Source organism: Dermacentor albipictus, chromosome 3 (assembly GCF_038994185.2).
Source record: "Dermacentor albipictus isolate Rhodes 1998 colony chromosome 3, USDA_Dalb.pri_finalv2, whole genome shotgun sequence".
Lineage (NCBI taxonomy): Eukaryota > Metazoa > Arthropoda > Arachnida > Ixodida > Ixodidae > Dermacentor > Dermacentor albipictus.
Window position 1 is genome coordinate 83,051,084 of NC_091823.1, and position 26,348 is coordinate 83,077,431.

At 46.4% G+C, this 26,348-nt stretch overlaps 1 protein-coding gene across 5 annotated transcripts in view; it reads left to right on the forward strand.

The window, feature by feature from the left end:
* Positions 1-26,348, forward strand: part of LOC135898906 (uncharacterized) — a 155,883-nt gene that overhangs the window by 34,150 nt on the left and 95,385 nt on the right. The window contains exons 1-3 of one of the 5 annotated variants that reach the window (XM_065428126.2): positions 22,428-22,501; positions 22,590-22,687; positions 23,098-23,218. The exons of 1 other annotated variant lie outside the window; for it this stretch is intronic. In XM_065428126.2, the coding sequence (XP_065284198.2) occupies positions 22,677-22,687; positions 23,098-23,218 (132 nt within the window). In that variant the 5' untranslated portion in view covers positions 22,428-22,501; positions 22,590-22,676. Of the gene's footprint in view, positions 1-22,426; positions 22,502-22,527; positions 22,688-23,097; positions 23,219-26,348 lie in introns of those variants that run through there. 3 more of the 5 variants (XM_070536625.1, XM_070536626.1, XM_070536624.1) reach the window with 3 other exon arrangements.

The following is a 26,348-nucleotide window of genomic DNA, read 5'->3' on the forward strand; positions in this document are numbered from 1 at the left end:
TTTTACCTCAATCTATGTGCGCTAAGTGCAAGTGTGAAGAGACCATCAGTCATCTTCTGTGCAACTTCTCGCTTTGATAACCAACGTCAGACTCTCCAGTGTGCCTTGAAAGACTGGATGACAGGCCATTTACAGAAGCAAAGATCTTGGGAGCCTGGCCTCCCAGTTCATTAGCCCAGAAAGCAGTTCGAGCGCTTCTTCACTATCTGAAGGCAACAGATTTGAGTTCCCGACTATAGACAACCTACACTTAACTTAGTGCATGTGAAAGTGTTGTATAGACTCATGCTTTCTCTCTCTCTCTTTCAATCCCGATTCCCCTCCCCACGTGTAGGGTAGCAAACTGGACTCAATCTGGTTAAACACCCTGCCCTTCCTTCTTTCTTTCTCTCTCTCTCTCTCTACCTCAATCGACGCATCTATGTATCCTAGGTATTATTATTATTATTATTATTATTATTATTATTATTATTATTATTATTATTATTATTATTATTATTATTATTATTATTACTACTACTACTACTACTACCCACTGTCGAAAGACACGGCAAAACGAATACAACTTTTGACTTTTGGGTGATTTATTCTTATTCTTTTATGAAGTGACGTGTGCATGCAAGTGCCACCGCATGGCAGACAATTGACTTCATGGTGAACTACGTAATCTTGGAAAGTAGATGAAACTCGGTGTACTGTTCGAGTCGTCTCAGCGCCTAATTGTCATACAATTTCTTTCAGGATACTTTTGATAAACTAAGAGTTACAGACACTTTCTGTAACCATACACCCTCCGTAGACGGTCATGTATTGACAGAAGACGGGAAGTCCGTAACGTTTACAACTACAATGTGAACTAACTAATTAGGACAACTAAATGAAACTCGGCTTAATGAAAAAAGTCGTTTTGGCGGCGTGTTTCCGTTTAATTTTTTTTCAAGATAACCACATTATATTGAGAACTACAGAGCATTCATGAGAAACTCTGTAGCCACTCAGAATCTCTGTAGCCACTCAGATGGGAGTGGGATCCCGCTAGTGTAATCACGACACAGAAGCCTTTATGTCGCGTATCACCTGGTATCTGCGGGATGATTATTTTTACGTTTTACGAAATTTTCGAAAATAGCCTGTCCCACATAACATAATTCTAGTCCTTGAGCTGGATTATTCAGAGAAACAGACCTTACTTGCACGAGAAATCGAAACACGTATTCAACTAATCACCAAAATCCACTAATTATCTTTGGAATTCATTACTTGACGGCACATATTGCCATTTGCGAATTGTCGCCGGTGAGTTTGCGAGCCGTATTCACTTGGAATTAATTCCCAAAATGACGCTGGTTTGCAGATATCCGCCATCAAACTTGTAAAATTGCGTTGTTGTTCTACTTACTTTTAAAAAAAAGCACTCTTTTGTGCATTGACGCACAAAAGTAACTGGAAGACTCATGCATTTGATCCCGCACTTTGGGAAACAATGTCTCGAAACTAGTGTAATCCTGGAAATTAATTTCAAGTTTAAGACACGTCTTGTAAGCTCATGGATACAATTCGTAACTGCAATATGTGGTGTAAAGTAATTAAGAAGTTAGTTACTTTCGTTATGTATTTGTCTGAAAATTTTGGAGGGCGCTTAAGCTTCGCTTTTAAGAGTGGAACGCGATAGCATTCAAAGATTCCTTAGTGCTTCCCACGCATCCCGGAAAATGCAGCGTATGTAACCATAATGTTTACCAGGAAACCCTGGCGGCGAACGCTATGCACGAAGGCGAGCTTTGTGGTCCTTTTATTTTTTTGATGGTATGCAAGAAACCGAAGGGGCCGCGCCGCTCCTACTAAGATAAAACGTCAAACGGCCGCTGGAAAACATCATCGCGTTGAAAAGGGTTTGTGTTTGAATTACCGCGTAACAGAATCATGTGTTCTCGTATATTCAAATTACATGCCGACGCTATCATGCCTATAGGTTGTGTGTAAGACGTACTTTACAATTTTTCTCGTGCCTTTTACTTTGAGATAATCAATTAGTTCAATAACTTCTTTGTGCTACGTGGCGGGCCTGCGTGGCTGGGTATGCGTGGTTCGTAATGATTACTCCCGAAACGACGACGCCGGAAACGACGAAGCGGGACGCCAATGCCGGATTTTCCGCGACATGGTGCCCTTAACGCTATCGCGTTATTATGTGTTTAGATTTCCCGTGCTGGCAGTATCCGCCTCTTTGAACCATGTAGCTCAAGGACAAGAATTATGCCATCGGCGACATGCGATTTGTAAATATTCCGTAAAGCTTAAGAATTATCACCCAGTATATTCAATGGACAACGTACAGGATAAACCGGACGCGGGATAACTTTTCTAGTTATATACGCGGATTCACTTATTCTACCTAAAACAAACACTCGGCACTGTCCCACTAACATTCATTATGAATAAGGACCCCTAGCAATCCCGAAACACATAGACGTTTTATTTTTCAGCCATAGGTGAGTGTATGTTTTAATTTCACCTCGTGCCACCCTCGCCTGACGAGGTTTCGGCGCGTGGGACTAATTATACTGGAAAGATTTTGCGCCAAAAAACACAACACACGCAAGAAAGACGACAACACCACGGGCGCTACTTCAACTGTTTAATGAGAGTGAAAGCACTCGACATATATAGCCATCCAAAACACCGCGCATGCGTACAAGGCAACATGGAGTACATATTTTTATCAAAGTAGGCGTGATAGAAACTTCAGCTCAGCCTCGTAAAGAAAAACCGATGTATCACTAACACAGTTAGGACCCGCTTTCTTGATGTAGAATGCTTCCAGTGTTTCACGCGATGTCTGATGTTTGCCTCTACCCAGAATCCTCGCTTCGCGGAACCGTGGAACGCAATCGGTGCAAGCCCTGCAGTGATCAACAAGTCGCTCACCTTCATTATTTTTTATACCTTTTGCATGTTCCCTAAGCCGGTCGTTGACACAACGCCCCGTCTGTCCAATGTAGGATTTTCCGCAGGACAGTGGAATTTCATACACGACGTTTGTGGCACACTTTACGAAACGCTGGCCATGCTTCTTCTGACAGCCAGGCCTTTGGCTTTCGCAAGTTATGCGACGGCTTAGCTGGGCAAGCTTTTGGGGAGCGGAGAACACCACCGGTACATTATACCGGTTCGCCACTTTTTTCAGGCTGTGCGTGACTTTATGGATGTATGGAACCACTACAGGCCACTCTTTCTTCTTCGGCTCTACCCTGCTTACCCCAGCCTTCACCTTCTTCAAAAGCGTTTCTGCCACAGGGACCAAGACCGACTCAGGGAAGCCAGCTGCAACGAGCCTGCCCAATTGGTTGTCAAAACTTCCTTGCATCTCATGCACACACGACTTCCGGAGCGATGACTCCAGGCAGAGGTTGGCGATGCCTCTTTTTACTACCTTTGAGTGGGCCGAATTGTACGGCAGGAGCCCTTTTTGCGCACGAGGGGAGTAAGCCCAACAGATGTGCCCATCAGAAAACTTTAACTGTAAATCTAAAAACTGAAGTAAACCATTATCCGGTAGCTCATAAGTAAAACATAGCCCTTTCCCCAGGTTTCTAAAATCATCTAAAACACTGCTCACTGTAGCCTCATTCGAAACGGAGCACTGCTTGTTTAAAACCACTAAGAAGTCGTCCATGTAACGAAACACTTTAAGGACTTTGTCATTAATAAAATGGTTAAAACGATCGTGTAGAGAGCGATCGATGGATGATAAAAAGATGTTGCAAAGTATGGGGGCTATGCAGGAGCCTATGCATATGCCTTTCTTCTGCAGGTAAGGTTGCTCGTCAAACAAGATAAAAGTACTTCTGAGGTAAAATTCTAAAAGGACTAAAAAGTTATCAACAGTGATACCAGCGGCATTTTGGAAAGCCACAGGGCCGCTCTCGTCTATGCAATCTTTAACAGAGGCAAACAGGTCCGGATAAGGCACTGAATAAAAAAGGTCTTCTACATCAACAGAAAAAGCATAATCTAGGTCATTCTTTTCTTCGAAAAAATGGGCTACTTCCCCTGAACGTTTTGTAAGGAAGGGATCAGTTATTACTAGGCTATTCAAACTTTTCTGAAGGAACTTACTCACGCAATGTTGCCAGGTACCAGCTTCACTCACAATGGTACGGAAGGGAGCTTCGGGTTTGTGCGTTTTAACGGAAAAGAAAACATTTAACGCCCCCCTCTCACTCTTAGTTACATCTTTAGCTAGTCCTTGCAGATCGAGGCGCTTACAAAGTTCAATCGCTTTGCTCTTAATTCTCGTTTGAGCTTTCTTCACAACCACGAAGTTTTTGTTCACCGCCTGTGCTGCTTTCTCTCTATACATGGTTCTAGGCAATACTACAAAGCCTGATTCTGAGTAGAGGCAAACAGGACATCGCGTGAAACACTGGAAGCATTCTACATCAAGAAAGCGGGTCCTAACTGTGTTAGTGATACATCGGTTTTTCTTTACGAGGCTGAGCTGAAGTTTCTATCACGCCTACTTTGATAAAAATATGTACTCCATGTTGCCTTGTACGCATGCGCGGTGTTTTGGATGGCTATATATGTCGAGTGCTTTCACTCTCATTAAACAGTTGAAGTAGCGCCCGTGGTGTTGTCGTCTTTCTTGCGTGTGTTGTGTTTTTTGGCGCAAAATCTTTCCAGTATGCAAGAACACCAACTAGCCCAGCAGTTAACTCTTCTAAAGGGACTAATTATTTTCGTTGATCCCTATGATTTCTTTTTATAGCAACCAAATACATTCATAGTTCCAAATGGCGTCTACATTTCAGATAAAAGCAAAACAATAATACCCAATGCTTATTCGCCATCAGAAGCAAACACAATGATACCACATTCCTTGAGGTTGGTCTCTTCGCAAATGTGCAGTTCTTTCAACCTATAGCCTTTTCACCGGCTAGTCCAGTGGCTCCATGAATGTTTGAACAATTTCCATTCTTGGCAGTAAGCAGCCTTTCTGCAAAAATGGGAAGAACGAAATGGCGGTGGCAGCGAAACCCGCGGTTGTCACAAGGCTGTCACTGATGACATGAATGCAATATTTATAAGGTGCTTTAACGCCCTGAAGGGTACATAGCAATCATAGTGTGCAGGCACTCTTTGTTCGCTTGTGGACACTAAGTAACTTTCCAGTTCAAGCTAGTGTTTAAGCGAAGTTCAGGTCGTAGAACGGCTCTCTAGGTAAAGTCGAATGGCTTACTGTCAGCCATTAGGACCGTCAATTGCTGCCACCTGAAAATAGTCGCTCTGATGTCGTCATAAAAGATACGATGGGATGTTGAATATTTGAGGCCAAAATCATTGCGAACGTCGCTGTTTGTTACAAGGCTTAGCTATTTTTGGCAGCGAAAGCTCGGCGAGGAAGCTGTTCCTCTTGCCCTACATGTAACAAGCAATCAGTGCTGCCCATTTCGAGTAATAAGAGAAAGGCGAAAATTTCGTACGTGTTGTGCTGTATAATGGGCCCATTTGTATTTTCGATGAAGTGCACGCAAGCATTCTGCGACATTTATGTCCAGTTCTTTTACTTTATTTGCACTTTTTAGCCGGCCTAAGCGGGTACTGTATTTTAAGGCGAGAAATAGCAGACATCATGAGTCATGATGCCAAGGCCTTCTAAACAGACTAAATATACATGTTTTCCGGTTTTTGCTCGTTTTGAGCCTTAAGCTTCTTCTGAGAACGAGTTTAGTTTTCAATTCATCAAGTAAGCGCCGCCCCCCTCCCTCCACTCCCCCTTAACTTAAGTTCTGCCCTCTCAATTATTGATTAGTCCAAAAGCCCGTGGAAAGGTGGAAAGTAGTCAGTCAAGTAGATTGATTCAACCCTCAAGATATCTACGTTGTTTGATGCGACCATTCGCAGGTTACAAAATATATCCTGCGACAGTCTGAAGGCGATAATTACGCGCCTGTGTCAGCCAAGCGATGTAGTAAGCTAATGTGAGCGTTTGCTAATATGATCGTAAGGTTACCACTATCTAAACATAATGTACTGTATGATGATGATTAGTGAGATTTATTGGTGCAAAGGCCAGATGTGTTCAAAGAGCGCCAAGGCGATGATAATGGCTTGTCAATGGTACATGAACTGTGAACTACGACGGGTGGATGGAATACGGCTGTATACATAAAGGCCTGAAAATATTCGCTAAAGGATGTGCAAAATATATACGCATTCAAGCTATGCCAAGTACAAGACGTACTGCACAGCGCGATAGACGCGACGCTAGAGAAGGACAGCACACAGACGAAGCTCCAGGTAGCGCGACTTTGTGTGAAGTCAGTAACAACTATAGCCATTCTTTTCGTCACTGTCTTGTATCAGTTTAGGCCTTCAGCGATGTGCTCCGCAATGTAGCCTAACAAATTTCTTCCCTGTGGCGGTTACGTGCGTGACTTGGCGAACAACGAATGTTTCAACGAGGAAAAAATGCATCGATAAGTGATGCTCTCAAACAAAGTAAATGGCCCCAAGAGAGGTAGTTTAATGAATGGAAAATGTAGAGAGGTCGGCTGGATAATGGAGCATCTGGCCTGCTACTCTACGTAAGGGAAGGGGAAGAGGGGAAGAAAAAGGGTCACAATGGGGGATGATAATGGGAGGAACGAAGTGAATGACACATTACACAACTGGTATCACAGGCGTGAGTCCAGGCCCGTGTCACCTAGGAAACGTGAAAGTGCACGCATTGTCTCTGTCGTCTGCCAACTCTGTGGCCACGCGCCTAGCAAGAGGTCCTCTGACAGTGGTCCATTGTGTAAATGTCTCAATGTACCTGCCAATGTCAGTCTTTCTCGTGCATACTCAGGGCACACCACGAGCACATGCTCTATAGTCTCTACCGCGCCACACACTGAACCGTCCGGGGAGTCTGTCCGTCCAATAATGTGCAAATATTTGCGCGTGAAGGCGACGCCTAATCGCAGTCTGTGTATCAGGCATGTATGAGGGCGTGGAATTCCACGCAGAGTAGGAAATTTCATATCGGGATCCAGGCTTTTAAGGCGGACGTGACGAGCGTCTGGCTGGGCCTAGTATCTCCTCGTCGCACTCCTCATTAATTCCGACAGGAGGCATGTGATGTCCGGTCTGGAGAATGGCACTACAGTTCGCAGGCCATTGCTGAGGGCGCGCCTTGCTGCAGCATCGGCCATCTCATTACCGTTGAGCCCACAGTGTCCCGGGATCCATTGGAACAGTATGCGGTGGTGTTTTATGCGAAGCATATTACGAGAGCTCAACCCAGCTCCTCAGGCGCGGCGGTGTCGCCTTGAATACCACGTGACACCGTGACGTCACGACAGAGGAGAAGTGGCTTTGGCTCAACTCTTGCAAGATGGGCTGGGTGGGAATCGAACCAGGGTCTCCGGAGTGTGAGACGGAGACGCTACCACTGAGCCACGAGTACGATGCTTCAAAGCGGTACAAAAGCGCCTCTAGTGAATGCGGTGTTGCCTTAGAAACGAGCTGTTGCTAAGGCTCAGGCGTGCGTCGCTTGCTCAGGCGCACATTTCGTTGCCGTGCCGAACGCTGCGTTGCTCGACGCTCACCGCGTCCAATGCGGGGCGTCCAAGGCGAAGCAGAGTAACGCATGAGTTGTTTCTTCGTCTAGCCGAACCAAATATAGCCAAGCAACAGCAGTTCACCAGGCTAAACAGTGGTTCAACAACTAAAATAAAGGCTAGTATGCTTCGTATCCTGGGCTTAACCTTACCTAAGCCACAGCCATTTTTTCTTGAGCGTATGAAAGCAGCTCGGTGATCTGCAGGGCCAGAACCTGATATGCGGTGTGGCGCAGGAAGCATCCCAAAATTTGCAGCGCGGGTTTTGAGTCCGTGAAAATGCACCACTCTTGAGGTCTTTCCCCGCAGATGTGGCGAATCGCTTCCCGAATAGCCACAAGCTCTGCAGCGGTTGATGTTGAATTATGGTCTAGTATGAAACCTCGAGTCATCTGTTGGGCTGGTATCACCACAGCTGCTGTCGATGCCTTAGGTGACACGGAGCTGTCTGTGTACACATGAACATATGTCTGGTATTCTGACCAGATGTACGCGAGAGCAAGTTGTTGTAGTCCACTGACGGGAACCAATGATTTCTTTAGTATGCCGGGGACATGTACGCATACGGAAGGTTGAACCATCACCCATGGTGGTTTGACGGGGTGATATGGAAGGGCATAGCCTGTTGTTATGTGGGGTAGATGGCAGCGGAGTGCACTTGTGAAACTGCTTTCCGGACGCTCATGTAGAACCGACGTCAATGGATGGCAATGGTGTCGTGTCAGTAAGCGTAAATACACACGAAGTGGTTCGTGGGACAGGTATATCGGTAATGGGCATACGTGGGCTTCCTCAATTGTGCCTTTGTTGGAGGCACGCCGTGGCAACCCGAGGCATATTTTGAGTGCCCGCGCTTGGACGCTCTCTAATGTCCGTAAGCTCAATGCTCAAGTTTGAGAGTATCGGAAGGCTGTATCGAATGTAGCCCACGAAAAGAGACTGATAAAGTCTTAGTAATGAGCCTTCCGTGGGGCCCCATTTCATGCCTGTTGCGAAGCGAAGAACATGGCAAAACAGATTAAGATTTTGCTTCAACATATTAACATGCCTCGTCCATGACAAATCGCGGTCAATGATAATGCCCAAGAATCTGTGGTGGGAGACATAAGGCATTATGACACCGTTAATGGAGATCGGGTAGCGGCAGACGGATTTGCGCGTGAATGCAAGCACAGCACATTTTTCGGCAGCTAAGCACAAACCCTGATGCCGTATGTATCGTGAAGTAGATGACACAGCCCGTTGTAATTTCGCACGTAGTTGTGGGCGTGTCGTACCAGAAGCCCAGATGCAGATGTCATCTGCATATGCACTGATGTGGATGTGAGGTGGAAGCTCACCCACCAGGCCAATCAGTGCCACATTAAATAATGTTGGGCTGAGAACTCCTCCCTGAGGAACTCCGCGGCATACCTGATGACGGTTAGTGTCTCCGTCAGGCGTGGACATGTAAACGAAACGGCCGCTGAGGTAGCTCACAATCCACAGGTAGAGCCGGCCGCCAATACCCAAGTCATCTAGGGCATCGAGAATGGCTTCATGAAGGATGTTGTCGTAGGCAGAAAACAGCTGCGACGAGTCGGCGTTGACGTTTTTCATGTTCCACTGTCGTAACGAGGTCAATGACGCTGTCAATTGAAGAACAACCCCGCCGAAAACCGGTCATCATGTTCGGATAAAGATCATTTCTTTCCAGAAACCATTCGAGCCTCGCCAGGACCATTCGTTCCACAACTTTGCCAACACAGCTGGCTAATGCAACTGGGCGGTATGAGGTAAGCTCATAAGGAGTCTTTCCAGGCTTCAAGAGAGCAACCAGGCGGCTGATCTTCCACTGCTGCGGAACAATACCGGAGACCCATGTGTCGTTGTAATAATTGAGCAGTGCAGTGCGACCAGCCCTGCCAAGATGAGACAGAGACGAGTACGAGATCCCGTCAGAGCCAGGAGCAGATGAATGCCGACACGACGCAAGAGCCGCCTCTAATTCGGGCATCGTAAAGAGCAAGTCGTAGTGCTCACTTGAGGAAGGTGGCGCGAAAACTTCGAATTGGATAGAGGCTGGTTGAGTTGTGCGCACAATCATTTTGCAGAAGTCGTCCGCTACCTCTACATCATTGCGGCGTTGGTAAAGGGCCAGAGCACTGAAAGGGTACCTGTCTTGTGGGGGAAAACGTAGGCTCCTGACTACATGCCAAATACGTGACAGCGGCTTGCGAGGATCCAGTGATGAGCAGAACTTTCTCCAGCGCTTCCTTCCTAATTTCTCGAGATGGCGCTTTATTTGTCGTTGAGCTCGGCGACAAAGGGCGAGATCGTACGTGGATTTCGTCCTTCTATATTTCCTTTCAGCGCGCCGTCGGACTGCGCGCAACCTCTCGAATTCCACGTCGATAGGAGACCCCGATGAAGGTGCACATATGGTCCGCGTGGCCTCACCGAGGGCGGAGGTGATCAAGTCTTCTATTTGCGTTGGTGACTCGAGATTCACACAGGAATTCTCCACGAATGTCTTAAAAGTGGGCCAGTCAGTGCACCGCACATGAGACGAAGTGGTAGGTGCAAACCACGTGACGCAGATATACGTTGGGATGTGATCACTGCCATGTGTTTCCACATCATTGAACCACCTAATAGAAGACTGTAGTTGTGAGGAAACAAACGTCAGGTCCAAGCAGCTACTATAGGACGCGCCACGCAGAAACGTAGGAGAGCCATCATTAATATTGACGAAATCCTGTGAGTGCATAAAGTCGGACAAGGCTTTGCCTTGGTTATTCATTACTGTACTTCCCCATTGGAGGTGATGAGCATTGAAGTCGCCCACAATAATATGGGGAGCTGTGCAACTCTGGATTGCTGAGGACAGATACGAGAAATCAATGTGATCTCTGGGTGGAATGTAGCCACCGAGGATCGAGAAGACCCGCCCTTTAAGCGTTAACGTCAAGCAAAGGTAGTGGTTCGAGTTATGGTGCTGGAGGGCAAGGCGGTAGTGTGGAATATCTCGGCGTATGCACACTAATACCTTGCTGGTTTCATCAGCTTCTCGAGACCACAGCAGTACATATCCAGAAAGGCGGAAAGCAGAAGGCATGTTGGGCTCACATATAACAATCACGGGGAAGCGGTATTTCTGGACGCGCTGTCGGAAGTCACTTAGGCGACCACGCAGGCCTCGGGCATTCCACTGCATCACTACACTGCGACGTATGTGCATCGACACAGAGGAGGGGTTGTGTGGTAGCGCCATAATGAATCACTGCAATGCCGCCAAGAGCGACTCAATTGCATCCAAAAACTGAACAACAACCCTTGCTCTTGGCGTATTGAGGCCTGAAAGCAGCGTGCGCATGGAATGTAAAAGTTCTTTTAGAAGAACGTTCACCTGCTGGTCTTCCGGCTTGTCCTTAATGTCCACTGGACCAGCACGGATTGATGGACGCGTTGGTTCGACGACTTTTGATGACAGAGCAGGCCATTCCACATCAGAGGAGGTGGATAATGTACCCGCATCTTTCTGAACCACCGTGGTAACATGGGGCGCTGCAGCAGGCGGCGTCTTATCATTCTGCAGCTCAATACGTTGAGGCAACGGAGCTGAGAGTTGCTGTGAGGGCGGCTGAGACAGACTAGTGACGTGTGACTCTGGGCGTTGGTGTCGGGAACGACGTTTGCGGCGACGAATAGACGCGGCCGCTTCTTGGTGACTTGAGTGTTCTTTTACCATCTTCTTCAGGATAAGCCTCTCGTTATTCATCCTAGGACAGTCTTTAGCCGTCGCCTCATGAGCGCCGAAGCAGTTGGTGCACTTGACTGTCTCCGTCTTGCAAGTGTCATGCTGGTGTGATCCGCCGCATCGACGGCAGGATATTTCGTTTCTGCAAACAGCACTCACATGGCCAATCCTGTTGCATTTGCGGCATTGAACAGGCTTTGGAACATACAGACGGACAGGATGCCGCACATAGCCCACCTTGACGTGGGATGGGATAGAGTCGGCTTCAAAAACAACTTTAACGCACTGTGATCGGCCGAAACGATGAATGTCGACTATCTTGGCCGTAGATTTGATCAGTGTCCGCAGGTCGCTGTCCGTTATTTCAGGGTCTACGTCTGTGATAACTCCAGTGGAAGTCCGTTTTCCGTGAGAGAGATAGGGGCGGACCGGCATACCGCCTAACACTCCAATTTCTTTCAGTTTGTCCACGGACGCCCGAGATTTCACATCTACCGTAAGGACATTCTTCCAAGCGTTGATTCTGACCTCTTGGACTTGTCCCGGAATCAGCTGGTTGAAGAATTGGAACAGCCGCTGTCTGTTGATGGTATTCAAATTAGCCGTCTCCGTTGTGGCTACGAAGGCCACAGAGAACCCGTCAGGTGCATCAACATTCTCTGCAGGCAACTCCCTCGCTGCTGATGTCCGGCGTAACGCGCCAAGTTTGTCAACAGTCTTTGTAGTCGACTCACCAGCTGTTGATGTCCGGCGCAACTTCCTTTTCAGGCGGCGCGATTCAACAGGCATGAAGCTGCTACTGTCGGAATCCATCTCAGTCACCGTGGAGTCATCGGCCGAATCTGGAAGCGCCACGTCGGTGACGGTCGTAGCACAGAGGGCACCAACCGGCCGAGCAGCAGCTGGGTCAACTGCGTCGACGGGAAGCTGCACGGCACGTGTGGCCGCCATCCCGAAGGACGACGCGATGACTGTGTACACACAATATTAAAAAGCTACAGAAAAATGGAACAGCCGAAAACACAGATGCCCCAAATTCAACACAGGACTACGCTACGAAAGTCGACCCTGTGAAAAACTCGAATAAATGTTCCAACCAGCAGTTGAAAAAAATAAAAGAAAGAAAGCACCGCGTGAACGAAAGTGTGATCGCGTGTTTCGTACAAAATTGCACCATTTGCGAACGTTGCCTTAGTCATGGTGTTCGGACGCAAAGTTTAAAGTGGCCACTTTGCTCTTTCTGGCTCAAGGCTTGCCGACGTCATGTACTCATTTGCCGCTCAACCCTATAGCAATAAAGGTCCTTGCCCTTTTGTCTGAGTTATTTTTGTTCCACCCACTACCATGTTAGCGTTATACCAAGCCAACGAAATCGGTGCTTCACCCCATAAGAAAGAAAAAAAAAAGGAACAAAAGAGCAAAAAAAAATTAAATTATGGGGTTTTACGTGCCAAAACCACCTTCTGATTATGAGGAACGCCGTAGTGGAGGACCGTGGACCGTGGAGGACCGTAGTTTACCGTGCACCTAAATCTAAGTACACAAGTGTTTTCGTCTTTCGCCCCCATCGATATGTGGCCGCAGGGGCCGGGATTCGATCCCGCGACCTCCCCATGCTCAGCAGCCCAACACCATAGCCACTGAGCAACCAAGGCGGGTGACAAAAGAACAAGAAGGCAAAGAAGAAGGATTGTACTGTGAACAAACGTTCTCCGGGAACTGTGAGTTCTGAGCGCATTTTTAATAAGCTCGTGAGGCAACCTCGGTCAGACAGATCTGGGTTGCTACCGGTGTCGGAATGCTGAAAACGCAGGTTATTCGGGACACAATCATGGATTTACACGCGAACAAGCGACGCTTTTATACCGCATCAGGACCGACTCCGCGTACACCCCCACTTGGTTATTCAAGACTGGGCTTCGCGCTTCCCCACTCTGTGTTTTCTGTGGTGACATTGGCGACATCGAACATTTCATTTGGCTATGCCCGCAGTTTGACACAGAAAGAAAAGCGATGGTCGACAACCTACAAAAAAGCGGTCTCACGCACAGGACCTTTGAAGACGTTGTTTTCCCCGGAGGGCCCGCGGCATCCAGGAAGAGAGCGCAACGACTGCTGATAGCCTTCCTGCGAGACACGGGGCTCATCGATACCTGGTGACACACTCCTGATCTCAACTCGAAGGAGGATCAGGCGGAACAATTGCCGGCTATGTATGCCAGGCTAACCCCAGCTGCTTCAACATCACCACCACCACCACCACCACCGTAAATGCGAAATAGATTATTTGCAAGAGGACTCTGGAGAACTAAAACCCCTCAATATACGCGTATATATGTCATTCTTATTTTGTTGGCGTAGGATAACAGGTTGAACGGGATAAAGATCAACAGGTACGTCCACTCCAGCGCACTACTTGAGGACACACCGAATGTTCAGTTGGCTATAGCACTGAAATTGAAGGATTGCGGTGAGGAGAGTGGCCGAAGTTTGTGTGATTATTGGTTGGCGCTCAAGAGTTTCTGCGAACATGATCAGCACAGTTTTATTCTGGCTTCTTTAGCTAATTTCTCTTATGTCTTTTGACATGAACAATAACTTCGAGTGCAACTGCTGTTCTAGCTTTTTGAATACACCGGTAATGCGAAAATTCCTTCTCACTTTCTCATTAGACAACCACCAACTCGAGTTTAAAAAAGAAGTGGTTCTCATAAAATTGAAGCTAAAGTCTGACGAGCGAAGTATCAGAATTCTTATTCAGTATATGCTATTAAAATATTGCAGAAAAAAAGTTCGCAGCTCACCCAGAAAATCATTACTTGTAGAATGTGCATAATGTAGACAAAAATGACACATTAGGAATATATTTTCACCATATCTGCATTTTCAAAACAGGACTTGTAAAACTCGCGCAACTCATGCAACAGCTTCACGTCTGCTGTAATTGAACATTTTGATTTTACCATCACTAAAGGTTATATCATATGTGGCTTACCGACTACCTGCATTTGTCCTTGCTGTGCAAAAGAGTGTTCGCAAACTTGCCTCTCCGATAATTGTGAAATGTCTTTTTTTTTATTTTTCGACCTTTCTTGCAAAATTATGTGAGGTTTAAAAACAAACCACCGCTTTCGTCAGCTACTATCGATTAATATTTTTTCTTCAATTGAGGCACAATACATCTGAATGGGAACAACGGTTCTCTAATGAAAAAAATAATTGCGACATCCGAGTTGCTGTTAAGACGAATGCACAGAGTCCAAAATGTAGAAGAAAAAAAATGTTTGCTCACGGCTTTTGTTCCGTCGCAACGAAAGTGCCCCGCTGTATCAAATTGTCTTGTGACGAACTTTCGTTACTTTCACTGTGGTTGCAAAGAATTTTATTCAAACTGCTCCCACGCGAAACTTTCCAGCAAACGCCGAAGGTTCTTTGTTACACCAACAGCCCTCTTCAAAGAAATAAAAGATGCTCGTCTCCGGGAGCTGAGGCGTAGCACGCCATTGATATCGTGCGCACATATTTCGTTAGCCGCTGTGTTGGCACAGGAATAAGACACACATGCTTGCTCTTCCAACATACCAAAATACGGAGAACTCGCTCGACATGAAAGCTGCGGCGTCCTTCCACCAAGAGAACAGAATGGGGGAAAAAGTACACAGAGAGAGATACAGAATACGAAACAGAACGTCGTCTTGCTCCGTCAACAACAAACTGCAGCCGTCGAAGTTTCAATTCACAAGCCCGCTTTTAAGCGTTTCCCTGTGGCGGCGTCAAGTGAAACTACAGATGCCACCGAAGTATATAGCGCTTTTGTTTTCTCGGAAGTGAACCAGGGTGTTATGACCTTCCGGGATGGTGGGTTTATAGGATCAATGTTTTCCGATGCTATTTAGGTTCCTCAATATTCACAGGGAGTATGAAATTTTTTCTCGATGTCTAGACCTTGCGCAGAGACAAACTAGAACTACCGCTCTAAGAAAGCACATCTGACAAATTTTGAATCCCGTTTTCTTTCCACCTTCAGCTTTTGTTCTTTCTTTCTTTTATTGCGAGTATTCCTGATCTAACGTTAAGGGTCATAGCAGAGTGGCGCGGATCGTGTATCAGAGGACAAGAACAAGTTGCCCCATATGGATACCCTGCAAGCAAGAAGCAGCAGTAACCTATTTACGTACTTTTGGCAAAACACTTGTGCTACGCACGATACGGCCAGGAAATAATTACTGCGTGGACATTGCACTCCGTTTTAAATTTATGAATTGCAAGTTCCTCTATGTGCCACAAACATCCTAGGCGCGTATTGTCGGACGATCCCTTCCGGCGATACTATCTCTTTCACATGACGCAGTGCTCAACTAGCCAATCAACACTTCCGGTTTTGCTCAAACAGCCAATACGTGCGCATTGAAAATGTTATCACCTAAATTGCTCAATTAAAGACAATCCAACATCAAGTATAGACTGGACAAGCGTGACACCAGGCAAGACAGTGCGTGGACAAACGTTGAGACCATGCGCGTCACTATTGCGTCATCAACGAGGCCAGCAAGAGGACACCAAAGATCACCTGCAGCGAGCTGTACAGAAGTGTTGCACCGTAGTCAATAAGTTGGTAAGCATTGCTATCCGCTAGCCGCGTACGTGATGGTAATGATGACGTTGGATCTTCTAAATTCGCAACACTCTCATAGCAAAACCAGAGCACACGGACAAAGTAGCAGACCACGACTTCACAGCAGCCGCAAAGCGCGCTATAATTAGCTTGCGAGTTTGTTTCTGTGCCATTTATTCTCATTCATTGTTGCGCATCCTAAATATTGTTGCGGAGTGCTTGGACATGAACGTGCGCGCAAGAAAGAGACGAAGATGTGGTAGACTATCTACGTGAGCTGTGATCTGCCTCCCACCCTGCACGACTACCACTATCGTAATCATATAATCAAACCCTATAATCAATACTATAGTCAAGAACAAGGAAATGTGATCTTTTCTTCCTCCTTAATTACGTTCATGGCACAGCGTAATGATGAACACTTGTCAAACAAGGAACTTGTCTCCGTCAGGGCAGTGTCAGTACGCTGCCCTGACGAAGGCATGTGCTCTTGTCTAAATGTAGGCTCCTACGACGTTCCTAGTTCGACCACTGTTAACCCTTTCGAGGCCCCGTCCTTCTGTTAACTTTTGTCGGGTTGGGCTTGCTACAAAGTAAGTAGCGCCTGGGATTGTATTTACGAGCATTGTTCTGCTGCACACGAGGCTGTTTCCAAGACTGCGCTCTGCTCGAAATCGTGACCGAGACTGAGCTCGAATTTTAAAAGACGAAACCCAGACGCGGGATACAGCCGAAGCGGATACGCCATCGTGGCGCCTTTCGTTAGTCGACGGCAGCCTCAGTCCAGCGCCGAAATAAATGTGCAACAGAATTTTACTTGTACGTTGCTTTATATTAGAAAAATTCTAAACCCACTCCCGTGAACTCCCATCAACATTTGTGAAGCGTTTCAACGTTTGACTAACGGTGCGTCTCGTGTGCACAAAACTCGGGCGTGTGAGCCCAAGTACGGCGCGTGAAGTTCCGCGAACGTTTCCATGCGAAGCTCCAAGCAGGAATGCTAGCCAGAACGAGAGGGAAAATAAATATGAATCACAGAAATGATTGAAGGGTCGCGATTAGCGAACCGCATTCGCGTTCGACACGGGCGAACCAACGGAAACAATAACCGCTGCACACGCGCCCATGTGCGTCACTGCGCACTTATTCACAGCCGACGTCAAACATAAGGACCCTTAGTAGTACTGCAGCAAAGGCGTGCAGTGCTCCGGTGCTTCGCGTACACGCCATGCAAAGGCTCGCAGGTTGCAGAGGGGGGAACGCAACAAGCGAAGCGAAATAAATGGCCGTAAAGTGTCGCGAACCCGCAGCACTCCCGACGCAGTATACCGACCCTTCATCGGGACCCAAATAAAGGGAACTCGGAGGCGGAACGTGCTCAGAGCCCGACTCTGTCCCCTAACCTCAGCGCGCACCGGAGCCTTCTTTTTTTTCATCTTTATTTTATTTCATCTCTTCGCCGTACGTTCCCGACGGAGCGAGCCCAGGGCCGTCTCGCGAAACAGGCACGGGAACTTTAGAACGGGAACAAGAACGAACGACGACGTCGATCATTTGGCTACGGCCGCCGTGAAAGGATAACGACGCTGTTTGTTTGACGTAATGCTTGTCTTGCATGCATTCTTATTCTATCCCCAGCGAGCCTTCCCCCGAATGAGCCTTTCTTTTTTTTTTCTCGGGGACCCTTCTGCGATACCTTCTTCGTTTCATGGAGGGCGTACGGGCCTTGTTTGCCTGGATTATGAGACCCTCGGCGAATATATACGTACGCCGGCGATTCATGCCTCCCTTACTTCAACAGGCGCGCCGACACGAACAGTGCAATTGTGAGCTTGAATGCGTGTGGTGTATAGTACACGTACGCACAGTGCATGGTTATCTCGTTCCACAATTTTTTGTTCACTTTTTTTTCTATCTTTCCCTTCGTCCCGTGTGTGGGCGTGCAGGTTAACGTCGAGTAGATGCACAACAATGATTGTACACCGTCGTTAAGCAGCGACAAGTGCTACATTGCGCTGATAACGGCCTGCACTTTATAGATAAAAAGCAAACGTTGTTTAGACAGTTTCTACAGCTCGCACGGTCTCCGTAGGCCTGGTTTGCGCTGGCACAGAATAAATTTACAGTGAAGCAGTTCACCTCTCGTTGGTCGGCATTTTTCGAGTCCACGTCCGTGGCCAAAAAAGTGGGCCGATCCCGGCGGTTGTGCACTACCGGGCCGACCCACGGCGAAGGTGAAGCAGGCTTCAAGCACTCAGCAAAGTGAAGCGAAAAGTGCATACATTCTTTGAAATAGCGCATACAGCATACATAATAGCCTTCTTTTCATTGATGAACAAGCACAAAACAAGCATAGGGACCACATAATTGATGATAAGGCACTCCTGACAGGAATGCGAAGCACGCAGCGCTATCCACATACGTTTCCCGGTAACAATTGCTGTTTGCGCAAGCTGCAGTGCCCCCCTCAGCAGTTGTAGTACTGGTTTTACACAGCTCCGCTGGACATTCACTATCGCAGCGCCGGGATGGTGAGCCAATTTTTTTTTCCTAAGAGACTGTAATGCACAATTAGCAGGCCAGAATGCATAAGAAACACGTGATAGTTTGTGACGTGAAGTACATCTCCTACGATATATAAGCGTTACAGTCTATATTGTACTCACGACTTCTAAAACCATGCGCTGCTATCCGCCACCTTGACCATGAAGCACGAGAAATCATGCTGCGTCATCTCAACGTCTCATGGAGTGACGGAGTTGTTCCTTCTGAGTGAAAGCGTAGCCGCCTTGTCCCAATCTTAAAGCATGGAAAGTCTCCCCTTGAACTGACATCATATCGAACTATTGCTTTCGTCAGCTGTGTTGGCAAGTTGATGGGAAGGATGATCCTCAGGCGTCTACGAACATTACAATGTTTATCCAGACGCGATGACAAGTTTTCGACGTGGCACCGTTCGTGGGTCGACAACGTCACTGATCTTGTGGCATCGATTCAACAACAGAAGTCATCCAAACGCCTCTCTGTAACGCAATTTTTATATGTGAGGGGCGCTTATGATAATGTTTCTCACGACGCCATTCTTGAACCGCTCGTGGCTGTTGCAATCGGAGGCCGCACTTTCGATATGTTCGGAGATACTTAACTGAAAGGAGTTTCTTTGCAGTCACCTAAGATGGTCAAACTTCCTACCACTACACCAGCCCTGAAGTTCCACAGTGTGGAACTTCACGGCTGAATAAGACGCAGTTCCACAGTGTCTTAATCCTCTCTCTCTCACTCTCTCTCTGTCTCTTTAAGAGTGTGTGTGGACATCTGAGACCACGGATGTTCTTTTCTTTCTGCTCACAATAATAGTTCCGCGAGAACTCTAGTAGTTGCTACGCGCGCGGCTTCTTTCCAGGTAGTGGCAGTGGACGTTCCCGTACCGTAATTGGAACGACTATCTGAGAGCAGGTAATAGCGACGTTAAGCGCCAGCTATGGAGTCATAAAATCCAGACGCAGAAAGCGTGCTCGTGAAAGGTCCCGGGAATATATCGCCTTCATTTTCTCCTATACAATGTCCACTTTACCGTTCACTTTACCGTACCGTACAAGTGCGCTTTCCATCCCTCCCTCTCATCTTATTATTCGGGTCCATGGCCACGTCACGAAAGAAAGCTAATATTGCGCAGTCTTCCATGTTTGCTGCAAGCAGGGCAGTTTGGCGCAGTTGAGTATCGTTCAAGTAGTGGTCAGAAACACGACAACATCGATCTAGACTCGAGTGCTGAACCTTGTACAATTCGGGCTCTCGGGAGGGCGTCTGCTGGACGTCCACTGGTTAAAAATGAAAGGCTTCCCTCGCCGTCACTTCAACGTGGCTATATCAACTAATGGGCATGCGATTGACGGTAAGTACGCGTATACTGGAGCAGTATTTTGTAGCAATTTGCCTCATTTTCCATACATTTCGCCCTGCGCCATTAGCTAGGACGCGGCTTCACTGGCGCCATCACCAGAACCGACCACTCGACGAAACGCACGACAAAAATTAAGACTAAATTAGCCGGTGCAAACGCGGTCTTAGGCTATCGATGGCGTTAGTCTTGATTTACTCGGTTCTGAATTATGCTAATGCGTCCTTCTTTTACTCACATTTTGTGGCGTTATGTATGAAATAAAATCAATATGCAATTCCTTTCTATGACCTGAAACATCGTACGTAATAACATTTGCGTACCATAATTTTAGGTTCGTGATACCAAGTGACGAAATATACACTCCCCTTGAATATACTGCAGCGCCCACCAGGGTTTTCAAAGTTTCTCGTTCAGAGGAGCGCGCAGCGCAGCCTACGGTGGAGATGACGTCGTTATGTATGCTTGTGGATCTGCTAAAAAGATTTGATTAATTATGTTTCCTGGTTTTGTTCACATAAGCCATACCGATGTGTTACGATTATCGTATAGTGTATGACTCATCATTGAGCTAAAAGAAACCACAGTGCTGTTTCCAGCGCATCTGAAAGTACTGATAACTATTCCCTAGATTAACACATGACTGTATTAGTTGATTCACAAACGCCGTTCCAGAAATTGTCCGCCATATAAAATATTTTATAAAGTTGTAGAAGCTCCAATTATTTAACATCTCATTTACTACGCTTGGTAATTCAGATCCGGAAACATTATTTACCACTTGGGTTTCGGCACACAAGGCCTTAATGGGTCTGCTGAAGTTTTTAAGGGCCTATGAATTGCGCTACCATCCTTGAATGTTGTAGCGCATAGCACCACGCCACTGTGTGAATTTTTCTCAGTTTTTTTTTCTCTTCTTTTTTCCTTTGATTCCCTTTACCCCTTTACCCAGCACAGGGTAGCCAGCCGCTACTTACACTGACTAACCTCCCTGTCTTTCCTCCGCTTTTGTCTCTCTCTCTCTCTTTCTCTCTGCCTCTTTACAAGGGCGCATACCCTATTTCTATGCGGAATGAGTAAGCCTTTCTAAATGCTACCCCAAGCCAGAGGCGGCACAACAATGTTATTTGTGAGCGGAGAGCTTTTTATGGCACTTGTAGCTTTAAGGATCGATCAAAGCCAATAACAGAAACTAGTGAACCTATCTTGTGCCTCCGTCCCCGGTACAACGTCGAGCGTGAGTCTCGGTGGACATCACTGAACCGAGGCACTCAAGACCATTTTCCAAAATGAAGGTCCTTGGATCACGGCGATATGCATCGGTGGCACATACACAAAAAAAAAGGGGGGGGACACGAAAGCGTTGTTGCAGTACCTTAAGCCGACAGCTTTCTGCGACCGTTTATAGACTCAGTGGGCACCTTCAAATGTGTGCGAAACTGTGCTCTCTCTCTCTCTCTTTTAATCCCTGTACCCCCTTACCCCAGTGCAGGGTAGCAAAGTGGACATGCGTCTGGTTAGCCTCCCTGTCTTTCATCTCTGCTCTCTCTTTCTCTCTCTCTGTCTAACTTTTTACGAAAGAAAATCGAATGTCTGGACAAGAACGAAACTCCTACAACAGCAGATTGATGAGGTTTCACTAAGTAGTTTGCCCTTATCAGTGGGCTGTAATGAATGACAGTACTTTGTTTTCTCGTACTTTACGCCGCATATGCTATGAATAAGCTAAAAATTAAACTTGGGGGTTTCACTTCTCACAATTACGATATAATTATGAGGCAGACCGCAGTGGCAGACTACGGCTAATTATGACCACCTGGGGTTGTTTCACGTGCTCACAGTGCACGGTACACGGACTTTTTTTTGCACTCCACCGAAATGTGGCCGCTGTGGCTGGGTTTTGATCCCGCGACCTCGTGCTTAAGCAGTGCAACGCCATCGGCAGTACGCGACCCCGGTGGACATCAATGAGTTAATGTTTCGTTGGATAATTTGACTAAATACAAAAGAAAGGGCTGGGAGGGGCCGTTTGAGGGCTGTGAATAACAATATCGCACGTGCACAACATAATATGCGACGACTTGCAATATCTTAAGAACTGTAATACTGTTCCCAAACGCGAACGTTGAGTATGAGCCTAAGATTTGTGTATTTTGCATAAAGAAAGAAAGAAAGAAAGAAAGAAAGAAAGAAAGAAAGAAAGAAAGAAAGAAAGAAAGAAAGAAAGAAAGGGAAGCTTCGTTTAGCTGTCGGTGCATAGGAACCGTAAATTCATGTCTGGCGTCTCACAGGCTCTTTTACGGATAGGAAATGGAGGAAGTCGCGTCAAGGCGGGCCGAAGGAAGCGGAGAACGCACGCAGTTTATCATTCTGTTAAAGCAAACGCCCTACCTATAGGCCACTTCCCTCGCGCGTTCCCCCCTGCGGCTCTACCGGTCGCTTCCGCTCCGGAAGCCGTCTGTAATCTTGCCTCCGGCATTGTACCTCCTCGCCTTCCTCGGACTCCACCCAGTTTGAGCGTTGCCCTAAAAGAAAAGTCAAGGTCGGCCGTGTCCCACCTGCTGGCTTTTCCTGGCCGGTCTGCCCCAATGCGAGGATATTGCCGCACGGAGGATTTCGCTGCCGGTTAGGCCCGCAAGGTAGGCCGTAGCCCCTGGGAGGAAAGCGCGCGCAGCCGCAGTCGCTGTGGCTCGCACGTCTTACCTACCATTGTTGTACAATATCTAGCGCATCGAGTTCCGTCCCTACAAGAACTCTTACCATTTCCCTGATTGGTTGGGCCATGGTGCGAACGACAGCCTCTTCTCTACTATAATGCGTGCGAGGTGAGTGTGAAAGCTTCTTTATCGAAGAAGCTGCCGCCTGTATTCGCAAAGACGTTCTTATGCTAGAGCTGCTCGAAGCAAGTGCCATGCACTTGTGGCGTTCGATATATTATTAGTGGAGTCGACCCGGAAATAAACAATAGCTCTTAAGAACGAAATTCTTTGTGAATTCGCACATGCATTTTTTTTTCTTCTTTCTCGGCCCGTCCTATATATGCACTCCTAGATGGGATGGGTGGGCCGGGAGTTTTGCGTCTTGCAAATGGTTTCTTCTTTTGTAATATTCATTTTACTTTTTTATATTTCTTTCAATTTTTTTTGTATTCATCTTTCACCCAAATAATTGCGATATGTATTTACACACACACTTAAAAAAACGTTTTTTATACTAGAAGTGTTCGTCAGTGCAGATGTAAGCCAATCGTGTTGCTGGACGTATTATTAGCCAAGGTGCTCGGGCAACGGCAAACAACTCTTACGAACGAAGAACTTCGCGAGTCCAGTCCCTGGAGTAGCATACAAAGTGTCCCGGTAAGCCAGCCTCTTCAGTTTTTGGTCAACTATAATTCCACTTACTCAATCCCTATTGCTGGATTATTACTTTTTTCAATTCTTTGTGCTAAAAGTTCTTATGGTTCAATGAACGGCATGCGTCACATTGTAAATAGTTGTACGATCGCCAGTAGTAAGACAACAGTATGCGTTTGTTTGTGAAACTGTAAGAAAGTTAACCGTATACATAGGGCTTTGTTTTCCAAATCTCGTAGGGTCGTTTCCGAAAATTTTGCTCTTCGAGATGGTTAATATACAGCGAAATAAATATTTTTTCCCACGATGCACAGAACGCAACAAAGTGCGGAATAGAGTGAATGTGAAAAAGAGAGATACTTTCGTTACCGCAAGCTTTCTTCGTCTCACAGCTGTCAATGCGCCATGGTCGTGTTATGAAACAAACATGCCGATTCAGTTCCCATTTGCCGCGTGCTCAGAAGTACAATTGTCTACTTACTAGAGTTAGTGAACAAATTGACATGATGGGTTTGCATATATGGCAAAAGACCATAAACTTGACCGAAAGAAGAGAAAAAAAAAGAAACTCGAGTGAGCAAATGTGAGAGGTGCTTAATACTATTTAAAGCTTTAAGCACTGCAAAGCGTTACAAGCTATGGGACAATCGTCCACTCGTCCATCTTGCCCTTGCCTTTTCATGTCTTTTCATTAAAGAAAATGAAACGTGTTTGGCGTAAAACCACGTAACCTCCTCCAGAAAGATAATTCTGAAGCCTTCGCATGGTCAGGAGCTCTTCAATTTAAAACTTAGACACATCATTGATTAGCCACGTGGGAGCCAACAAACGGTTCTCGCTGTATGCAGCCCTATACCATCTGCAGCAGTGTTATGCATAAATAAAGGCATGTTTTCTATCACATACTGCAAATGGTCACAGACGCAGACAACCGTAGGGAAAAAAAGCAAAAAAAAAGACAAATGGTGGGCTGTTTCAGTGTTGTATCACCTGCGTCTAACGACTGCGCCTAACCAATGGCGAACAAAAAGTTGCTCGCGTAACTGCTCGTAAAAAAGCAAGAATTGCGGGCACAACGTTAACTTAGGAAACGGCGCAGTTAGCTGTGAAGAACTTGTGTGCCAGACAGAATCGACGTTACTTTTGGAGAGTGGGGAATAATGATCATCCAGGAAGGCAGACAGTTATGCGAGGTACGATCAAAACTTGTGGGTTTCGATCGGTGGCGGTTCTCAAAGCAGACGTGCTGCAGACAACATTGCGGGCACAGCCGATCTTTCCACTGGAAAACTGCGCATGGAAGTCCGCTATACGAGCCACCGGCAAGAGCCAACTAAGCGCGCTGGGCACAGAACGGCACGCCGCATGAATAAACTAAATCAACGTACAATCTATAAACACGCATATAATGAATGTCTAACGTAATTTGTAGGGCGAAATTAGGTAAAAACTTTATCTTATTGGGACTGTTTGATGGGAAGAGTTGCTCAGGCAGCTACCAACTTCATTTACATGGTTAGGAGCACATTCTTTCAAAATTAACAAGGCCGGAAGAAATTCTGGTTTGTAAAAAGGTGCGTAGCAGTGCCATTAGCTAAGGTCTGTATTTTTATTTTCAAGCACGTTCTTTGTGCACGCGCAACACGGCAACTATGACATTTGTGTCTTTCAAACCGCATTGGTCACTAAAACATGGCGTCCCGAATGCTGGCGACAGTGCACCTTTCGCCTACGGAAGTGCCTATATTACCAATTATCAACGGTGTATATATAACGCAACTATCTATATAGCGCAACTATCAACGGTGTAAGAAATAACAGCTGTTGTGCGTGCAATAAGAAGATTACGTCGATGACACATGGTTCCTGCAAGGACCTAAATATGTGTCAGAATAAGGAACGGCAGAGGCATTGCTAAGACACCGCTGTTTGTCGACCATGTGCACCCTCTCCGCAGTGACGTCAGAGCCTTTTTTTTCGTAACATACGTAGAGAACGTTTACAGAAAGAAATGAACGGAGTGGGCATGCTTTGTTTCACAACAAGAAACATGCCATTTTACTCATGAAACTCGAACCATTACAGGAAATACTCGTCGTACGTTCCGCAATATGGGTCTAAGTAAAACTCTTGCTTGGGCTATAGTTGGTTCATGCTTGAAGTAGTAAAGGCAAGGCGCAGAAGACCAACACTCAAGAAGAAGAACCTGTCGCTTGTGTTCCTCTTCTTGAGTCCTGGTCTTCTGCGCCTTGCCTTTACTACTTCAAATATGGGTCTGCCACATCAATATTGACTCATTGATATTGTTTCTGGAGACAACACATATAAGGCGCTACACTTTCCCGCGTTTGTGCTAAGCACGGTGTGCCGTGTGACATTTCTTTTAGAAAGTACATAAGAATAGTTTTCTGGTGGCTACTAAAAATCTGCTTGCCCTGGTACACAGCTTTGCGACATCGGCCTCCATCTCACCGGTGCACAAAGCTTCCGTCTGCCTACTTTTCGGGCGTCCGTTCGATGGACCATTTTAAACTTGTGTGTTTTCGATGTCACCTTGTTGCGCACTAGAACTTCATTAACTTTCGTTGGAATATTGATCTGCACCGCGGGGCTATTTAAGGGTTCCACTTTGCACACTTGGCTCTCTTATTGCCACTGCGGAGCAGCTCGCAGTACGGACAACAAACACCCCGTGCTTGCAACAGCAAGAACCGAGTGCGTGAAACGATACAAGTAAAAGAAATTTCAGTACTTCGCACACTTTCAAGCAATACAGAAGGCTTCCATTCAAACAGCCATCTCTTATGCCCATCACATCATATATGCATAGAATGGCCTAAATGTTGATTTTGATGTGTTGATGTACTGATAGATTTGTGTGTGCTTCATTTTTAAAATATTTTGTTCTGTAATAATGTTGTTTTCTTTCTCCTTTTCTTTTTCTTCTTTTTTCCTTAGTGCTAGATCAACAAACAGTCGTAGCATTTACGATAATGCATAACGTCTGCGCAATTTACGCACAGTTAAAGGGCACTCTTGTGAGCACGTATATGTTGCACGCAGAGGCTGATTTATCGTTCGCTATTACTATTATAAGCTTCTTCGTGATGTCCTATTGCTTCTAGTATGCGAT